Source organism: Oncorhynchus nerka, linkage group LG23, assembly GCF_034236695.1.
Source record: "Oncorhynchus nerka isolate Pitt River linkage group LG23, Oner_Uvic_2.0, whole genome shotgun sequence".
NCBI classification, from domain to species: domain Eukaryota; kingdom Metazoa; phylum Chordata; class Actinopteri; order Salmoniformes; family Salmonidae; genus Oncorhynchus; species Oncorhynchus nerka.
The window spans coordinates 18,191,871-18,209,261 of record NC_088418.1 but is presented as its reverse complement, the minus strand read 5'-3'; the positions used below and the strand labels follow the sequence as shown (position 1 = coordinate 18,209,261).

Below are 17,391 nucleotides of genomic sequence, written 5' to 3'. Positions count from 1 at the left end.
CAAGTGCTCAGCATATGAGGGAATTCCTTCAATACTTATGGAAAAGCATTCCAGGTGAAGCTGGTTGAGAGAATGCCAAGAGTGTGCAATGCTGTCATCAAGGCTAAGGGTGACTACTTTGAAGAATTTCAAATATAAAATATATTTTTTGTTTAACAATTTTTTGGTTACTCCATGATTCCATATGTTATTTCATAGTTTTGATGTTTTCACTATTATTCTACAATGGTGAAAGTAGTAAAAATAAAGAACAACCATGGAATGAGTAGGTATGTCCAAACTTTTGACTGGTACTGTATATATATATATATACAGTCTGATACTCCTTCCATTTCAATATTATCGCTTGCAAAGTGCTCCTTGGGATGTTTAAAGCTTGTGAAATCTTTTTGTATCCAAATCCGGCTTTAAACTTCTTCACAACAGTATCTCGGACCTGCCTGGTGTGTTCCTTGTTCTTCATGATGCTCTCTGCGCTTTTAACGGACCTCTGAGACTATCACCGTGCAGGTGCATTTATACGGAGACTTGATTACACACAGGTGGATTGTATTTATCATCATTAGTCATTTAGGTCAACATTGGATCATTCAGAGATCCTCACTGAACTTCTGGAGAGAGTTTGCTGCACTGAAAGTAAAGGGGCTGAATAATTTTGCACGCCCAATTTTTCAGTTTTTGATTTGTTAAAAAAGTTTGAAATATCCAATAAATGTCGTTCCACTTCATGATTGTGTCCCACTTGTTTTTGATTCTTCACAAAAAAATACAGTTTTATATCTTCATGTTTGAAGCCTGAAATGTGGCAAAAGGTCGCAAAGTTCAAGGGGGCCGAATACTTTCGCAAGGCACTGTATATATCATTTTTTTTACCTTCAGATCTTTTTTGTTGTTGTTTAATTACATTTCGTATCAGTCAAACAGAATAAGAAAAATGATTCTAAATATACATTTCAAAGTCTTATGATATTGATTTTCTTTGAAGAGAGATTACTGTAGATCAGAAGTTTTTCCAGAGTTGTGTAGAAACATGTACTGTGAGTAGCGTGCACTGTTCATTTATCTTCAATAACTATGTTTCTTTTGAGGCTGCTTTTTCAAAACTATTTATAGTTTTTCCGTCAGAACCAGAAAATATGTTTACTTCATAATGTATTGCATGTTATGGTTCTAGTACAACCATACTGCACTCTCACCCTACAGTATGTAGCTAGCTTTTCCTAGCCGGTACACTCTAACCTTGGCGTTGTTTTATCAGACAGATCCTCCTGAACACTGCTGTAGCTTCACCTTAATTATTAATCTGATACAGAGAGTTTAGAGGCCCAGGCCAAGATCAACACTACTCTGTCTACATAAACATGAGTCTTTATGGAAGACCGGGCCAGGGGTTAAACAGTTGTGTGCTCCATCAAAATATCCGTCTGTTATAAGTCCATAGTCTATTTCCATCATCCATCTCCTGGGCCACACTCCTGTCTGGAGCTTGAGATTCTAGAGTAGGTTGGCTCCAATCTTCGGGACTGTTGGATGACCAGATGGTCTGTCCTGGGGGTCGGCAGGATAGAGGCCCAGCCTGTACAGCACCTGAAGATGTTGGACACATCGGAGTGTGAAATTCAGGAGGGGCATGTGAGGCCAGGAGAAGAGAGTGCTAACACTAACCCCCAGCCCGCCCAGATCTGCACTGACGTGGGAAAGAAACAATTCAATTTAATGGGAAAAAGATGTTCACAGTTGACACATCCAGTAGGATGCTCTGTACTGCGCTGCTGTACGTAAACTTTTCTTTGGGGGATAGACGGAGGCAAAGTCATTGTTATCCATCGGGTGACTGGTTGATCCTTATTGGGGTCATCACTTCGAGCCCCTAGCAAAACACAAAACAATGGCGGACAATTTCTCTCCCCTCGGACAGAGATATTAGAGAAAGTAAGAGATAGGAATCCCAATGGGTAATGAACGGAGGGAACATCACCCAGTAGACTGTCAACCAAATGTGTTCAAGTTGTCATGCTGCATCATGCGGTTGCTAAGCTAATCATCACACTTCTCCAAGTCAGGGTATGTGCCGTGTTCACGTGCTAGGATTAACAAACTCCCACATTTTTGACTAGCTAACTGGTTGAAAGCGGCACGTGTATAATTACAAGTCTGACATTGTCGAGTTTCCTAGTTCCAACTAGCACGTGAACGCGGCATTAGTCAAGAAACGTTCCTATTTTCTTTTAACGTACACTATAGAGTATATACAAAAATATGGCTATTTTAGCCACACCCATTGGTGACTAGTGTATAAATTTAAGCACACATACATGCATTCTCCATAGACAAAAATTGGCAGTAGAATGCCTTTACTGAAGAGCTCAGTGACTTTCAGCATGGCACCGTCGTAGGATGCCAACTTTCCAACAAGTCAGTTTGTCAAATTTCTGCCCTGCTAGAACTGCCCCCATCAACTGCAGGTGCTCAGCCGCGAAGTGGTTGACCACACAAGCTCACAGAACAGAACCGCCAAGTGCTGAAGCGTCTAGTATGTAAAAAAAAGTATGTTTTTGGTTGCAACACTCACTACCGAGCATTTCACTACACCCGCAATAATATCTGCTAAACACAAGTGACCAATAACATTTGATTTGATTTGAGTTCCAAACGGCCTCTGGAAGAAACATCAGCACAAGAATTGTTTGTCTGGAGCTTAATGAAATGGGCTTCCATGGCCGAGCAGCCGCACACAAGCCTAAGATCACCATGCACAATGCCAAGACTCTGAAGTGGTGTAAAGCTTGCCGACATTGGCCTCTGGAACAGTGGAAACACGTTCCCTGGAGTGATGAATCACTCTTCACCATTTGGAGAAATCTGGGTTTGACGGATGCCAAGAGAACGTTACTTGCCCCAATGCATAGTGCCAACTGTAAAGTTTGGTGGATGAGGAATAATGGCCTGGGGTTGTTTTTATTGGTTCGGTCTAGGCCCCTTAGTTTGATTGAATGGAAATCTTAATGCCAAGGCATACAATGACATTCTAGACTAGTCAGTGCATCCAACTTTGTGGCAACATTTTGGGGAAAGCTCTTTCCTGTTTCAGCATGAAAACACAAAGCGAGGTCCACACAGAAGTTGTTTGTCGAGACCGGTGTGGAAGAACTTTACTGGCCTGCACAGAGCCCGGACCTTAACCCTATCGAAAACCTTTGGGAATTGGAACGCCGACTGCGAGCCAGGCCTAATCGCCAAATATCAGACCTCACTAATGGTCTTGTGGCTGAATTGAAGCAAGACCCCTCAGCAATGTTCCAACATCTAGTGGAAAGCCTTCCCATGATTTTGGAATGAGATGTTCAACGAGCAGGTGTCCACATACCTTTGGTCATGTAGTGTATGTAACGCCACGATTCCAAAGCTATACGATATTACAAAGAACAAGTTAATTATCTCACATCTCTTGTGAGAGATGTTGTACTTCCTGTAACGAACTTCTGTAACGAAATTCATACAAATGTTGTGTTTTTGAGCTAACTTCCAATTGACTCCCAATCAATCCTTGAAGGAAAGCTCTCCTTGTCCCAGAATCGCCCAGAAAGCACCATGCGGCTCATTGATGATGCATGGGCAAAATTCACAATGGGCGTTCATTTCCAATGGAGTGTCCTATCTCCTCAAAAGTATCTCTCCCTCGGATCTAAAACTTGCCTTTGTCTGTGGTAACTAGTGACAACCCTAAAACCAGTACTAACCCCCACCTTCCATGACAGTTACTTTCAAAAATATATCTAATTGTACCGTACCCCAATAATATTGTTGAATAACATTGTTGAGAAGGGCTTGTTAGCTAGCCACAGAGTTTGAATCATCTTAGCCGTTTTCTATAAAAGCTCAGCTAGCAATGCTAGCTAGCTAACATTAGCTAAACTGCGCCTGGACTCGGGACCTAATAGGCATATACAGTACTAGACATGTCACATAGGTTTCAGGAGCCAGCTGGTTAGATATTATTCAACCATGGGCAACAACATCTGGCTACTAGTTTGTTTTCACCAAAATATGTTAAACTCATAGCTAGTTTATCCAGTGATCACCGCATTTAGAAGGATATCCACTGAAAAGTAGCTAGCTAGCATGCTGGCTCACATTGGCCAAGCAGTAACCAATTGCTAACTATCACAATTAGCTAATCGTGGATGCCAAACGACTCAGCTAGCTAGACTCAGGAGCCCACTGGTTAGACATGATAACACCATGGACAACAATAACTGGTGACTAATTTGTTTTCAGACAAATATTTTCAACTCATATTTACTGTAGTTTATCCACTGACCACTGCATTTAGGAGGCTAGCTAAATTACTGAAATGTAGCTAGCTAGAACACCAAAGGCAGTAGCCACTACTAGCCAACTAATTGTGGATTTGATACATTTGGGCAAACTTGCTCATATCAAGCAACAGGCAGTTTGTGGAAAGGAAAAATCTGTGTGATGTCACACACACCCAAAAAGGCTTAACCAATCACCCGATGTAGCTCATTAATGTATTAATGACTTTGCCTCTGGTTATCCTATGAAAGCAAATGTTGCATACTGTACACCGTATACCCTATTACCTATGACAGGGTGAAAACTACAACCAAAAAATAATATGTCTCCAGATTTAACAAAAAATCTGTGTGTAAAACTTTGGCATCTTTATATATATGGACAAAATACCAACGTGATGATGAGTAAAACATTACCCACACTGCTTCAATTTATTATTTTTATCAGAGCATCTGCCATTGAATCATTTGTCAGCTCAGAGTTTTGTGATGAGATATTATTTTTTAAAGCTGTGACCAGCATTTATTTCCTCCATATCACATTATATTAACCATGCATCACTGCCAAATGGTCAGTACCAGATGTGTCTGTTATTATCATCATGTCATGCGAGAATCCTCTCTCTGATTGACGTGGAAGTGATACAGAACCGTAGGCTTCCCTGCTGCTTCAGACAAAAATGGGGTGGTATCCCGGGATACAGATTAAGCCCTAAAAATACTTTTCAATTGAGATTCACCATTAAGTTAGTTTTTTAGACTTAATCTGTATCCAGGAAACTGCCGTTGTGTTGTGCCTGACAGTGTCAGGAATCAGGAGTATGGACATGCCATGCCAGGCAAAGTGCAGACTGGAATTGTGCAAGCCCGCCTGGGTTCATTTCCCAGTCCCACAGGGCTGAGGGAAGCCCAAGCCAGCAGAAAATACGATAAAAACAAGCAAAGTCTGAGAAGACAAGCCAACAGCTGTGGTGGTGGGGTGAGCAGGGAGCCGGGGGCCAGGGGCTTGCAGTGGCTGACTAGCACATATCCAGGGGGTGGATGCGGCAGGTGAGGTGATGGGGCCTTGGACCGGGTGGGTCTCCCAGGCAGGAGCTCAGAGTTTGCCTGCAGGCTGAGTGAGCACTATGATGTAAACAGCAAGCAGACCCAAGGAAATAGGTTGTGAAGGAATAAGCTCTTTCATCACGTAGCAAAGCATCCATATTCATACTCATCGGAGAGATTTCTTAATATGGTCACCGTACACAGGGACTCTGTTCACCTTGTCATAGTTGGTAGTCTGTAGTAACAGGCAGGACAGTTTTTGTTTCACCTTTTTTTATGCTGTAACATGTCTCCCCTTCTCTCCTCCTTTCCTTGTGTCTCTCCTTCTCCCCTTCTCTCCCCCTCTCCCCTCCTTTCCTCTTGTCTCTCCTTCTCCCCTTCTCTTCCCCTCTCTCCCTCCCCTTTCCTCTTCATCTACCCCTTCTCCCATTCTCCTCCGTCTCCTCCCTCCCCTCTCCCCCCTCTCTCTTCTCTACCCTTTCCTCTTCTCACCCCTTCTCTCCCTCTCTCCCTTCTTCTCCCCTTCTCTCCCCCTCTCTCTACCTCCTCTCCCCCTTCCCCTCCTTTCCTTGTGTCTCTCCTTCTCCCCTTCTCTCCCCCTCTCCCCTCCTTTCCTCTTGTCTCTCCTTCTCCCCTTCTCTTCCCCTCTCCTCCTCTCCCCTTCTCTCCCCTTCTCATCTACCCCTTCCCATTCTCCTCCGCTCTCCTCCCCCCCTTCTCTCCCCCTCTCTCTTCTCTACCCCTTTCCTCTTCTCTTCTCCCCTCTCTCCCCCTCTCACCTCCTCTCCCCTTCTCTCCCCTCCTCTTCCCTTCTTTCCCCTTCTGTCTGTAGGAGATCAGTGACACTGAGATCATGGAGCTGGCCCACAGTGCATTGGGGCGGATGACAGTGATTCGTCAGATCTTCCCGCTGTGGAGGGACAGCAGCGTGCACTGCATGAGGAACAACCACCGCATCTCCTCCTTACTCTGTGACCCCCAGGAAGGATACTTACAGTCACTTGAGGTCAGTTCAACAGGGCGCCTTCACATCAAGGCCAGTGGTCTTATATCCCTAGGGTCAAGCATCTTTCCTGGCCCTGTAACCTGACCAGGGGCCCGAATCCCGAGTTATTCCTGTCAGGAGATTTGGTCAGGAAAAATTGTCAGTCCCCACATATCATATTCAGACCCAAATTACATTTGCTCTTTACTAATATCTTCAAGGTCGATCATAACAAATACACAAGAAACAACAATTATGTATTTCGGAGAAATGTTAGCGCTGTAGCCATGTCTACTTTTGCTGTTATCTGATGCTGCCTCTGGGGGTTAGGTCAGTGACTCCTATCACATGTCACATCAGGGACAGCCCCAGAATGTCTGTTTACAGTATCACTGAGCATGTGACCTGTGGGCCTCTGAAGGTCAACAGCACCTAAAATGTATCTCCCATTGAGTGATAATGGATGATGAGATGTTCCACAAGGCTGTGCCATTGACATGTGGCGGGATACAGTGATAGCTTTTCGAGGCCTGTAGGACAGATAAGGAAGAGTTGGTTGAGAGCATAGATATATAATCACTAGAAGGGACTTAGACTCGTTGAATGGGGATTCCAATTCTAGAGATTATATTTCTATGGTTGAGAGGACCAGGATGCTAGAGAGAAGTTAGACCTGTGATTCCTATTGACTCATTAGTTGTTTTGCTTTCAGTCCCCTGAGTCTCCTAACACTATTTCAGACTGAACTTACCATTCATTTTAGTTATTTCGGTTTACTCATCCAAGCAACCTACACTTTATTGCTAAGAATCCAACAAATAATTATCTGAGATTCTCGTAAACTTGGAGTAAACACTGTTTAATCACTGCCTGCAGTTTATGACAAGAGTATGTTACCCCTTAATAGTAACAGTAGAGGAAGCACAAGTACTATATGATGACAAAGTTATCAAAGATACCTCTTTGATATGGCAGCTAGATAGCAGCTAGACATTCTCAGTCAAACCACTCAACGAGATCACATGGATGCTGCTCTCTGACATCCCTCCCCTCTGTTCCACCTTTATGTAACCAGAGGTGTCTCTGACTGAAAACCTCCTTGAACCCACCTGAACTCTCGCTATCGCTAACCGTTAACAGATGGCCCAAATCCTCCAGGGGCTCTTATCTCAATAATTAATGCAAAAGAGGGTTAAACACTCTTTGATGTTAAATCACCCTCATGACAAGGAAAATGCTGGTTCATGGTGCCGGCGAAACCCCATCAGCAGTCTGTCGCTGAATTTGCACTTTTATCACTACTGTATCTCGTTCTCACACCCTGGAAAGCTGTAAATTATCCATGTATTAACAAATTAGCCATTTGCATTTCTTCACTCTGTCGGTATACTGGCACACAGCAAATCACCTCCATAATATATTGATTCACTCCACTTCTATGGGTGGGATGAGCGTGACTGAGATAGCCGATCACAGAACTCTCGATGGAGACTTCTAACGGGGCCACTTGTTGTTGATCTCTGGTTGAACATGTCGTGACAGTGAAGTAATAAGAAGGTTATCATCAAAACACAGAAACAGGAAAGGACACAACTAACAACAAGGCAGAGGAGAGGACAGAAGTGATAAGGGAGTAAACATGCAGAGTTGTTGTTGTTGTTGTTGTTGAATGCTCATCCAGAAGTGGCACTCCTAGTGGCCCGCGACTTTAATGCAGGAAAACGTGAATCCGTTTTACCTCATTTCGACCAGCATGTCAAAGGAACCAAAGGAAAAAAAACTCTAGACCACCTTTACTCCACACACAGAGATGCATACAAAGCTCTCCATCGCCCTCCATTTGGCAAATCTGATCACAATTCTATCCTCCTGATTCCTGATTACAAGCAAAAACTCAACCAGGAAGTACCAGTGACTCGCTCAACATGGAAGTGGTCAGATGATGTGGATGCTAAGCAACAGGAATGTTTTGCTAGCACAGACTGGAATATGTTTTGGGATTCATCCGATGGATTTTGAGGAGTATACCACATCAGTCACCGGCTTCATCAATAAGTGCATCGATGACGTCGTCCCTACAGAGACCGTACGTAAATATCCCAACCAGAAGCCATGTAGTACAGGCAACATCTGCACTGAGATAAAGGGCTTCCGCTTTTAGGGAGCTGGACACTAATCTGGCCGATTATAAGAAATCCCGCAATGCCCTCTGAAGAATATTCAAACAGGCAAAGCATCAATACAGGACTAAGACTGAATCCTACTACACCGGCTCTGACGCTCGTCGGATGTGGCAGTGCTTGCTAACTTTTATGAACTACAAATGGAAACCTAGTAGCAAGCTGCCCAGTGACTTAAGCCTACCAGATGAGCTAAATGCTTCTATGCTAGCTTCGAGGCAAGCAACACTGAACAATGCATGAGCACACAAGCTGTTATGGACGACTGTGATTATGCTCTCAGTAGACGATGTGAATAAGACCTTTAAACAGCTCAACCTTCACAAGACTGCAGGGCCCGACAGATTATCTTACTCAGAGCATGCGCTGACCAACTGGCAAGTGTCTACACTGATATTTTTAACCTCTCCCTGACTGAGTCTGTGATACCCACGTTTCAAGTAGGCCACCACAGTCCCTGTGCCCAAGAACGCTAAGGTAACGACCTAAATGACTACCACCCATAGCACTCACGTCTGTAGCCATGAAGTGCATTGAAAGGCTCATCATGACTCACACCAACACCATCATCCCAGAAACTCTAGACCCACTCCAATTCGCACACCGCCCCAACAGATCCACAGATGATGCAATCTCTATTGCACTCCATACTGCCCTTTTCCACCTGGACAAACAAAAGGAATCCCCTATGTGAGAATGCTGTTCATTGACTATAGCTCAGCTTTCAACACCGTAGTGCCCTCACAGTTCATCACTGAGTTAAAACACTGGGACTAAACACCTCCCCCTGCAAATTGATCCTGAACTTCCTGATGGGATGCCACCAGGTGGTAATGGTAGGCAACAACACATCTGCCACGCTGATCCTCATCACAGGGGCCCCTCAGGGGTACGTGGTTAGTCCCCTCCTGTACTCCCTGTTTACCCATGACTGCATGGTCACACATGAATACAACTCCATCAGTAAGTTTGTCAATGACACAACGGTGGTAAGCCTCATCACAGACAACGATGAGACAGCCTATAAGGAGGAGGTCAGAAACCTGGCATTGTGGTGCCACGACAACAACCTCTCCCTCAACGTGATCAAGACAAAGGAGATGATCGTGGACTACAGGAAAAGGAGGGTCAAGCACGCCCCCATTCACATCAACGGGGCTGTAATGGAGCGGGTCTAGATCTTCAAGTTCCAAACACACCAAGACAGTCGTAAAGAGAGCACGACAAAGCCTATTCCCCCTCAGGAGACTGAAAAGATTTGGCATGGGTCCTCAGATCCTCAAAAAGTTCTACAGCTGCAAGAGCATCCTGTCTGGTTGCAACATTGCTTGGCTCGGCATCTGACCGCAAGGCGCTACAGAGGGTAGTAAATCCGGCCCAGTACATCACTGTTGCCAAGCTTCCTGCCATCCAGGACCTCTATACCAGGCGGTATCAGAGGATGGTCCTAAAAATTGGGCCTTCAGCCACCCTGGTCATAGACTGTTCCCTCTATTACCGCACGGCAAACAGTACCAGAGCGCCAAGTCTAAGTCCAAAAGGCTCCTTGCACCTTATACCCCCAAGCCATAAGACTGCTAAACAGTTCATCAAATGGCTATCCGGACTATTTGCATTCACCCCCTTTTTTACGTTACTGATTCTCGCTGTTTATTATCTATGTATAGTCACTTTACCCCTACCTACATGTACGTATTATACCTGAATTACCTCGACGAACCTATTTCCTATTTCCCTGCACATTGACTCGGTACCGGTACCCCCTGTATGTATATAGCGTCGTTATTGTTATTTTATTTCTTTACTTTTTTTCACTTTAGCTTAATTCATTTTATTATTTTATTATATATAGTGTCAGTCAAACGTTTGAACACATCTACTCTTTCAAGGGTTGTTCTTTATTTTTATTATTTTCTACAAGAATAGTAAAGACATCAACACTATGAAATACCACATACGGAATCATGTCGTAAACAAAAAAGTGTTTATCAAATTCAAATGTATTTTGTATTTGAGAATCTTCAAAGTAGCCACCCTTTACCTTGATGACAGCTTTGCACACTCTTGGCATTCTCTCAACCAGCTTCTTGAGGTAGTCACCTGGAAAGTATTTCAATTAACTGGTGTGACTTGTTTAACCTGTTGCCTCTACTTGGGACGCTTGCGTCCCAACTAGAGCTCTGGAAATGCAAATGCGCTACGCTAAATGCTAATAGTATTAGTTAAAACTCAAAAGTTCATTAAAATACACATGCAGGGTATCAAATTAAAGCTACACTCGTTGTGAATCCAGGCAACAAGTCCGATTTTTTAAATGCTTTTCGGCGACAGCATGAGAAGCTATTATCTGATAGCATGCACCAATACACTACAACAGAAAAGCACAGCAGGGGACGTAAACAAAATAATTAGCATTTCGGCGTTACACAAACCGCACAATAAAATAGAAAACAGTCATTACCTTTCACCATCTTCTTTGTTGGCACTCCTAGATGTCCCATAAACACTATTGGGTCTTTATTTCGATTAAATCGGGCCATATAAAGCCAAGATATCGTTATATGTAGACTGTGTGATAAACGAAAAAAACAGCGATTTCACAACGTAACGTCATTTTTTTTAATTCAAAAAGTAGACGATAAACTTTCACAAAACACTTCGAAATACGTTTGTAATGCTACTTTAGGTATTAGTAAACGTTAATAAGCGATAAAAATCATCCGTAGGCGATGTAAATATCATTAGCTGTCGTCTTGGAAAAAATTTCAGGAGAGAGCTCTTCCGGAATGATCTGGGCGGAGACCGGAGGTAAGCGGTGCCCCTCTTTCGGTTCAACCAAGAATCAAAGATGATTAAATTCAAGATACTCGACAACATGGGGATGCTGTGGGAGTTGAATGCTCGGTCTTATCTAATTCGGCTCACTGTTAACAATTGCTGGAAGTGGCGCAAGGATATTTATTTCCATTTTCTGTGATCAGGTTTTCCTGCGCTTTCCGATGTAACACACGTTATGTAATAGCCACAGTCGTGATTTAACCAGTTTTAAAAACGTCCGAGGGTTTCCTATCCACACATTCTAACCATATGAACGTACTATATTCCTGGCATGAGTAGCAGGGCGCTGAAATGTTGCGCGATTTTTAACAAAATGTTCAAAAAAGTAGAGGGTCGACTGAAGAGGTTAAAGTTAATTTGTGGAATTTATTTCCTTCTTAATGCATTTGAGCCAATCAGTTGCATTGTGACAAGGTAGGGATGGTATACAGAAGACAGCCCTATTTGGTAAAAGACCGTATTATGGCATGAACAGCTCAATAAGCAAAGAGAAATGACAGTTCATCATTACTTTAAGATATGAAGGTCAGTCAATTCGGAAAATGTCTTTCTTCAAGTGCAGTCGCAAAAACCATAAAGCGCTATGATGAAACTCGCTCTCATGAGGACCGCCACAGGAAAGGAAGACCCAAAGTTACCTCTGCTGCAGAGGATAAGTTCATTAGATTTACCACCCTCAGAAATTGCAGCATAAAATACATGCTTCATAGAGTTCAAGTAACAGACACATCTCAGCATCAACTGTTCAGAGGAGACTGCGTGAATCAGGCCTTCATGGTCGATTTTCTGCAAAGAAACCACTACTAAAGGGCACCATTAAGAAGAGGAGACTAGCTTGGGCCAAGAAACACAAGCAATGGACATTAGACTGGTCGAAATCTGTCCTTTGGTCTGTTGAGTCCAAATTTGAGATTTTTGGTTCCAACCACCATGTCTTTGTGAGACACAGAGTAGGTGACCGGAGGATCTCTGCATGTGTGAAGCACACCGTGAAGCATGGAGGAGGAAGTGTGATGGTGTGTGGGTGCTTTGCTGGTAACACTGTCAATTTTTTTTTTTGAATTCAAAGCAAACTTAATGAGAATTGCTAACACATCATTCTGCAGCTACACACGATCCCATCTGGTTCGCACTTAGCGGGAGAATAATTTGTTTTTTAATAGGACAATGGCCCATCACACCTCCAGGCTGTGTAAGGGCTATTTGACCAAGAAGGAGAGTGATGGAGTGCTGCATCAGATGACCTGGCCTCCACAATCACCTAACCTCAACCTATTTGTTATGGTTTGGGATGAGTCGAACCACAGGGTGACGAAAAATCAGCCAACAAGTGCTCAGCATATGTGGGAACTCCTTCAAGACTGTTGGAAAAGCATTCCAGGTGAAGCTGGTTGAGAGAATGGCAAGAGTGTGAAAGCTGCCATCAAGGCAACGGGTGGCTAACGGGTGGAAACAAAAATACTAAATATATTCTGATTTGTTTAACATTTCTTTGGTTATTACATTATTTCACATGTGTTATTTCATAGTTTTGATGTCTTCACTATTATTTTACAATGTAGAAAATAGTTTTAAAAAATAAAGAAAAACCGTTGAATGAGTAACTTTTGACTGGTACTGAATATATTTATTTTTTCTTGTTTACTTAAAAAGAACTGCATTGTTGGATAAGCACTTGTCAGTAAGCATTTCATGGTAAGGTCTACACTTGTTGTATTTGGCGCATGTGACAAATAACATTTTATTTTATTTGTTGCTTTTCTTGCCAGCTCTACGTTTCACTGATGGAGAGATTTAGGTCGTGGGGGTTGGGAGTGATGGGGACGTTGTAGCCAGTGTCGCTCTCCCAGTTCTTCAGCTACACACAACCCAGGCAGATGGACTATCAATGGCCCAGCCTTAGCCTTGCCTAGACTTAGTTAGCCCAGCTCAGCCTTAGTCTCATAAACCTGACCCTAGGCAAACGCAGTGACTCGGGTCTGGTTTGAATGATGGACTCTTTTGTCACAGGGGAACTACGTCAGTGTCTACGCCATTACTTTATGTACCCTTCAAAATACAGAAATCATCCCCGTATGAAGCATTTTGCATGAAGCTGCATTTTGCATCATATGAACCACTGCTAAGGTTTTGCCTGCAAACTTTGGTTTGCCTCGTAATTTGTTGGGAGTTTTTCGTTATCGATGAAGGCAGTGACGTAGTTCCTCTATGCCTAAAGAGTCCATCATTCAAACCAGACACCCTTTGACCCTAGGGTCGGGTTTTCCAGACTACCCAGTCTTAGTCCAGCCTCAGTTAGCCCTGCCTGGACTCAGTTAGCCAAGCCCAGCCTGACTCATAGCTGTTCTGGAGGCTTCTTATCTGGCCACAAACTAGTGCAGACTGCTTTACTGTGTGAATTACAAGCCTCTAGTAGGCCTTGCACATTACGGGCCTGGTCCTGATTGTGGATTCACACTCTAAAATGACAAAAGGAATAATAATTACAACAGATATGTGTGTTGTCACAAGCATATCATGATGAGGGGTGGATGTATGAGGTAGCCTATAGCATTATAATGCAGATGCAGCTCGGTATTGCTTGATGTTGTTATTCTAACATGCTGGAGAATGGAGATGGCATGAATTGTCAGTGCAGGTTATGACATTATCCCAGCCCAGTGTGATGTCCTGCGTCCTTCATAGCTGAAACAGTTGGACTGCTCCGCTGTTTATTTGTCACTGTGCATTTCGTTTCTGCTCCATGGCTCTGGTTCGACTCTGGTACTGCACTCACATCTGCTCAAGGGGGCTGTCATGCTGTGTGTCACTTTGATAGGGGAGTGTGGTAGACGGGGGTGTGTGTGTGAGTGTGCATGCATGTGTATTTTGCAGTAGTTTTCCATGTCGTCATGACACACAAAGAGACAATACCCATTGGAAATCATGGTCCTATCAAACACATCAACCATTATGGTGCAGCTTAAATTTTACTGTTGTGCATCAACAATGATCCAATCATGTTTAACTGGTTTCTGTGGTCTCCAATCACTGTAGTCTGTGTTTCCAACAGAGACCTTAGAAATGTATTGTTTGATAGAACATTTCACGATACTGTATGTAATCAGTTTCTAGAATGGATATTTTCTTGACCAAAATGGACGATTGTTAGGCACGTTACTAGGATGCTAATGCCCATTCTAGGGTCCAATGTCTAATTATATGGTGTTTTCTCCCGCCTCCTTCCTCTGTATTCCAGGTGTCCAACTTGTACCTGTATGATAGTGTGCTGGCACTGGCTAACGCCTTCCAGAGGAAGTTGGTGGACAGGAAGTGGCACAGCATGGCCAGTCTGAACTGCATCAAGAAGTCCACCAAGCCTTGGAATGGAGGCTGGTCCATGCTGGAGAACATCCAGATGGTAAACTTTAGTTCAGAACGTGAATATGAACCTTTGTCTGATTTTCCTAGTCATTGCAGTGAAACAGAGATATATTTTATTTATTGTGATTGTGATTGATTGACGTTCATCATGCTGAATACTTGAAATGTTTTTTAAGGAAAATAGGTTGTGAATCCAATGTTTTTCTAAAGCAGAAGGGCACAAGGCCTTGAATAAAGTCAGAAGCAGAAAAAAGTAAAAGAAACAGTCCTTGAATCTAATTCACTCTACTTGCGTTACAACTGGAGATGCTCAGCTGTGGGAGATGAAGATGGTTGCCATTCTACTGCCATTCTCCAGACGTAATATCTTCAGCACTAAAAGGAGCTACGTACTAGATCTCCTCTGCAGTGGCGCTTATGGGTTTTGGGGTCCATTTTCCCAATGATGTCTTTAGAGCAGTATTGGCAGGTGTGTGTGTGTGTGTGTGTGTGTGTGTGTGTGTGTGTGTGTGTGTGTGTGTGTGTGCACTTCAATTTCATGCTCATTTAACGTTCTATGAGCCACAGAGAGCTGTGGTTAGAGTTTAATCTATCCCTGGGGGGACATGGGATAGATATCTTTGTCTCAGAGATCTCCGCCTGTCCCTATCACAGTGTCACAGGTTCAAACTGATTCAACCACAATATTAAACTGGCTTTGGGAACGCAGTTTCGTTATGGTCTTGATACTAAAGGGCTTGGAACTGGACAGGTGGTCTTGTCGTGGTTCTGTGAGATCTCACTCTTTCTATGAAATTCATCCTATATTCTCTCTCTCTCTTTCTATCTCCCTCCCATCACAGGGACATATCACAGGCCTTACAGGAACGATGGATTTCAAAGCGAACGGATCCAATTCTCACGTCCAGTTTGAAATACTGGGCACCAGCTTCAGTGAGACGTTTGGAAAAGACGTGAAAAGGGTGAGTATGATGATTCTGCTGCTGGTGGTCACTCCTCCTTTGTCTCAAGATGGCTGTAAGTCTGATAGATGTTTTTGAGTTTAGAGTTCTGAAGCTACGACCTCTGTGGCACTACCCAGTGGTATTGCAGCAGAGCAAGCCTCGACGAGATAGTCAGTAAACTTTTTCTTTAAAACAGTGGAGGTTATGGCCCATAAATTGCTGGCAGCAATTTCTGAGGTGTCTTGGGGTGGGTTTCTTAGCACACAGAAATCAGAGTGTGGAAACCACCCTGTGGAACATACTACAGTCCTTGAGGCAAAGCATACACGAGAACCTGCCAGAATACTGTCAGTTATCTGTTTAAATTGTACTGAGAAATGTCATATACTCTACAATATCTAGCTAGGTTATTTATTGATATATGAAAAAACAAGGTCAACCGACATTACCTAAATTCCCTGTATTCTGTAATGCTAACTGTCAAGTGCTAAGACATGTTTTTCTTAACTATTCATTTTCATGAATATGTCCTAGTGAAACACATACAGGGTGTTATATTCAACAGGAACATACTGGAAATAACAACCAACTAGTTCATTGGTTTAGTATGCATTTGTGTTGAAGGCATGAGACCATTAGAAGAAACCATTAGTAGAAAACACCATAGGACATGAAGGACATGAATGACATGAATGACTGTAAAGTGCTTCAGCACGACATCTTAAGACATAAATACTCAAAATGAGTAGGCTACCCATAGAAATTAGATATGAATTACTTCTATTTCTATGAGGCTACCATACAATAACATGCTACTATACCGCTAAGCTATTACTGTATTTCAATCACACACATTATTTCAGCTAATGTAGTGCTTTTGCCAGCCTATAATTTCCTGCTCCCTAGCATGAGTGGCCTGATCAAACACCAGTCAGTAGTGGCTGAGGGAGAACATGCCAAGCATCCTGTAATAACGACTGTAGGACAAGCAGCTACAGGGCCACTGTCAACAAAGCTCTGTATGTGGCCATGGCAACACACACTGTATGCTGTTGCGTCATATAATACTCTATATTTCCCATATTGGGCATTACCTTCCACCAGCGCCCTATTTGGTTCCTTCAGTAGATCTATTCAAAAGAAGAGCACTATTACGGGACACTGTGTACTCCTCTGTCCCATAGGGAAGAGACCAGCTCTGTTTCTCCTCACTGACTACCCAGCAAACCAAAATTGGTTTCTGTGAAAGTTCCCAGAACTATCGTTAGGTCGCAGGAAATGTTCTTATAACACAAAAACTGTCCAGTCGTGGTGATGATTATAGAATTTTTGTATAAAACATTTGTCTGATGACTCAAGAACATTTGGCTGAGAATTCGATCGGAAATTGCGGTCACGACAACGACGTTTTTCAAATATCTATTCGATAATATATCAACCGGGACAGGTGGCTTCTTAGTAGGAAAGAGAGAAACAATGGCCGCATTTGTCCCTTATGCTCAAAACACTCTGAGAGACTCCAGCTGACCACTGAGGCAATGTTGACGTTCAGGCTCCTTTTTCAAAATAAAAGACTGAAACTATGTATTGTGACACTAGACACATTAGGGAAGCCATAGAAAAAGGAATCTGGTTGATATCTCATTCACTGCTCAATAGGGACGCATAGGAACGCAGAGCTTTCTAAATAAGAGTCCCTTCCTGATTGGATTTTTCTC

At 43.1% G+C, this 17,391-nt stretch overlaps 1 protein-coding gene across 1 annotated transcript in view; it reads left to right on the top strand.

The window, feature by feature from the left end:
- The window catches only part of LOC115106389 (glutamate receptor ionotropic, delta-1-like), a 159,072-nt gene that overhangs the window by 89,366 nt on the left and 52,315 nt on the right, over window positions 1-17,391 (top strand). Inside the window, exons 3-5 of the mRNA XM_029629070.2 lie at window positions 6,196-6,369; window positions 14,605-14,766; window positions 15,572-15,691. Of these exons, the coding sequence (XP_029484930.2) occupies window positions 6,196-6,369; window positions 14,605-14,766; window positions 15,572-15,691 (456 nt within the window). The remainder of the gene's footprint in view (window positions 1-6,195; window positions 6,370-14,604; window positions 14,767-15,571; window positions 15,692-17,391) is intronic.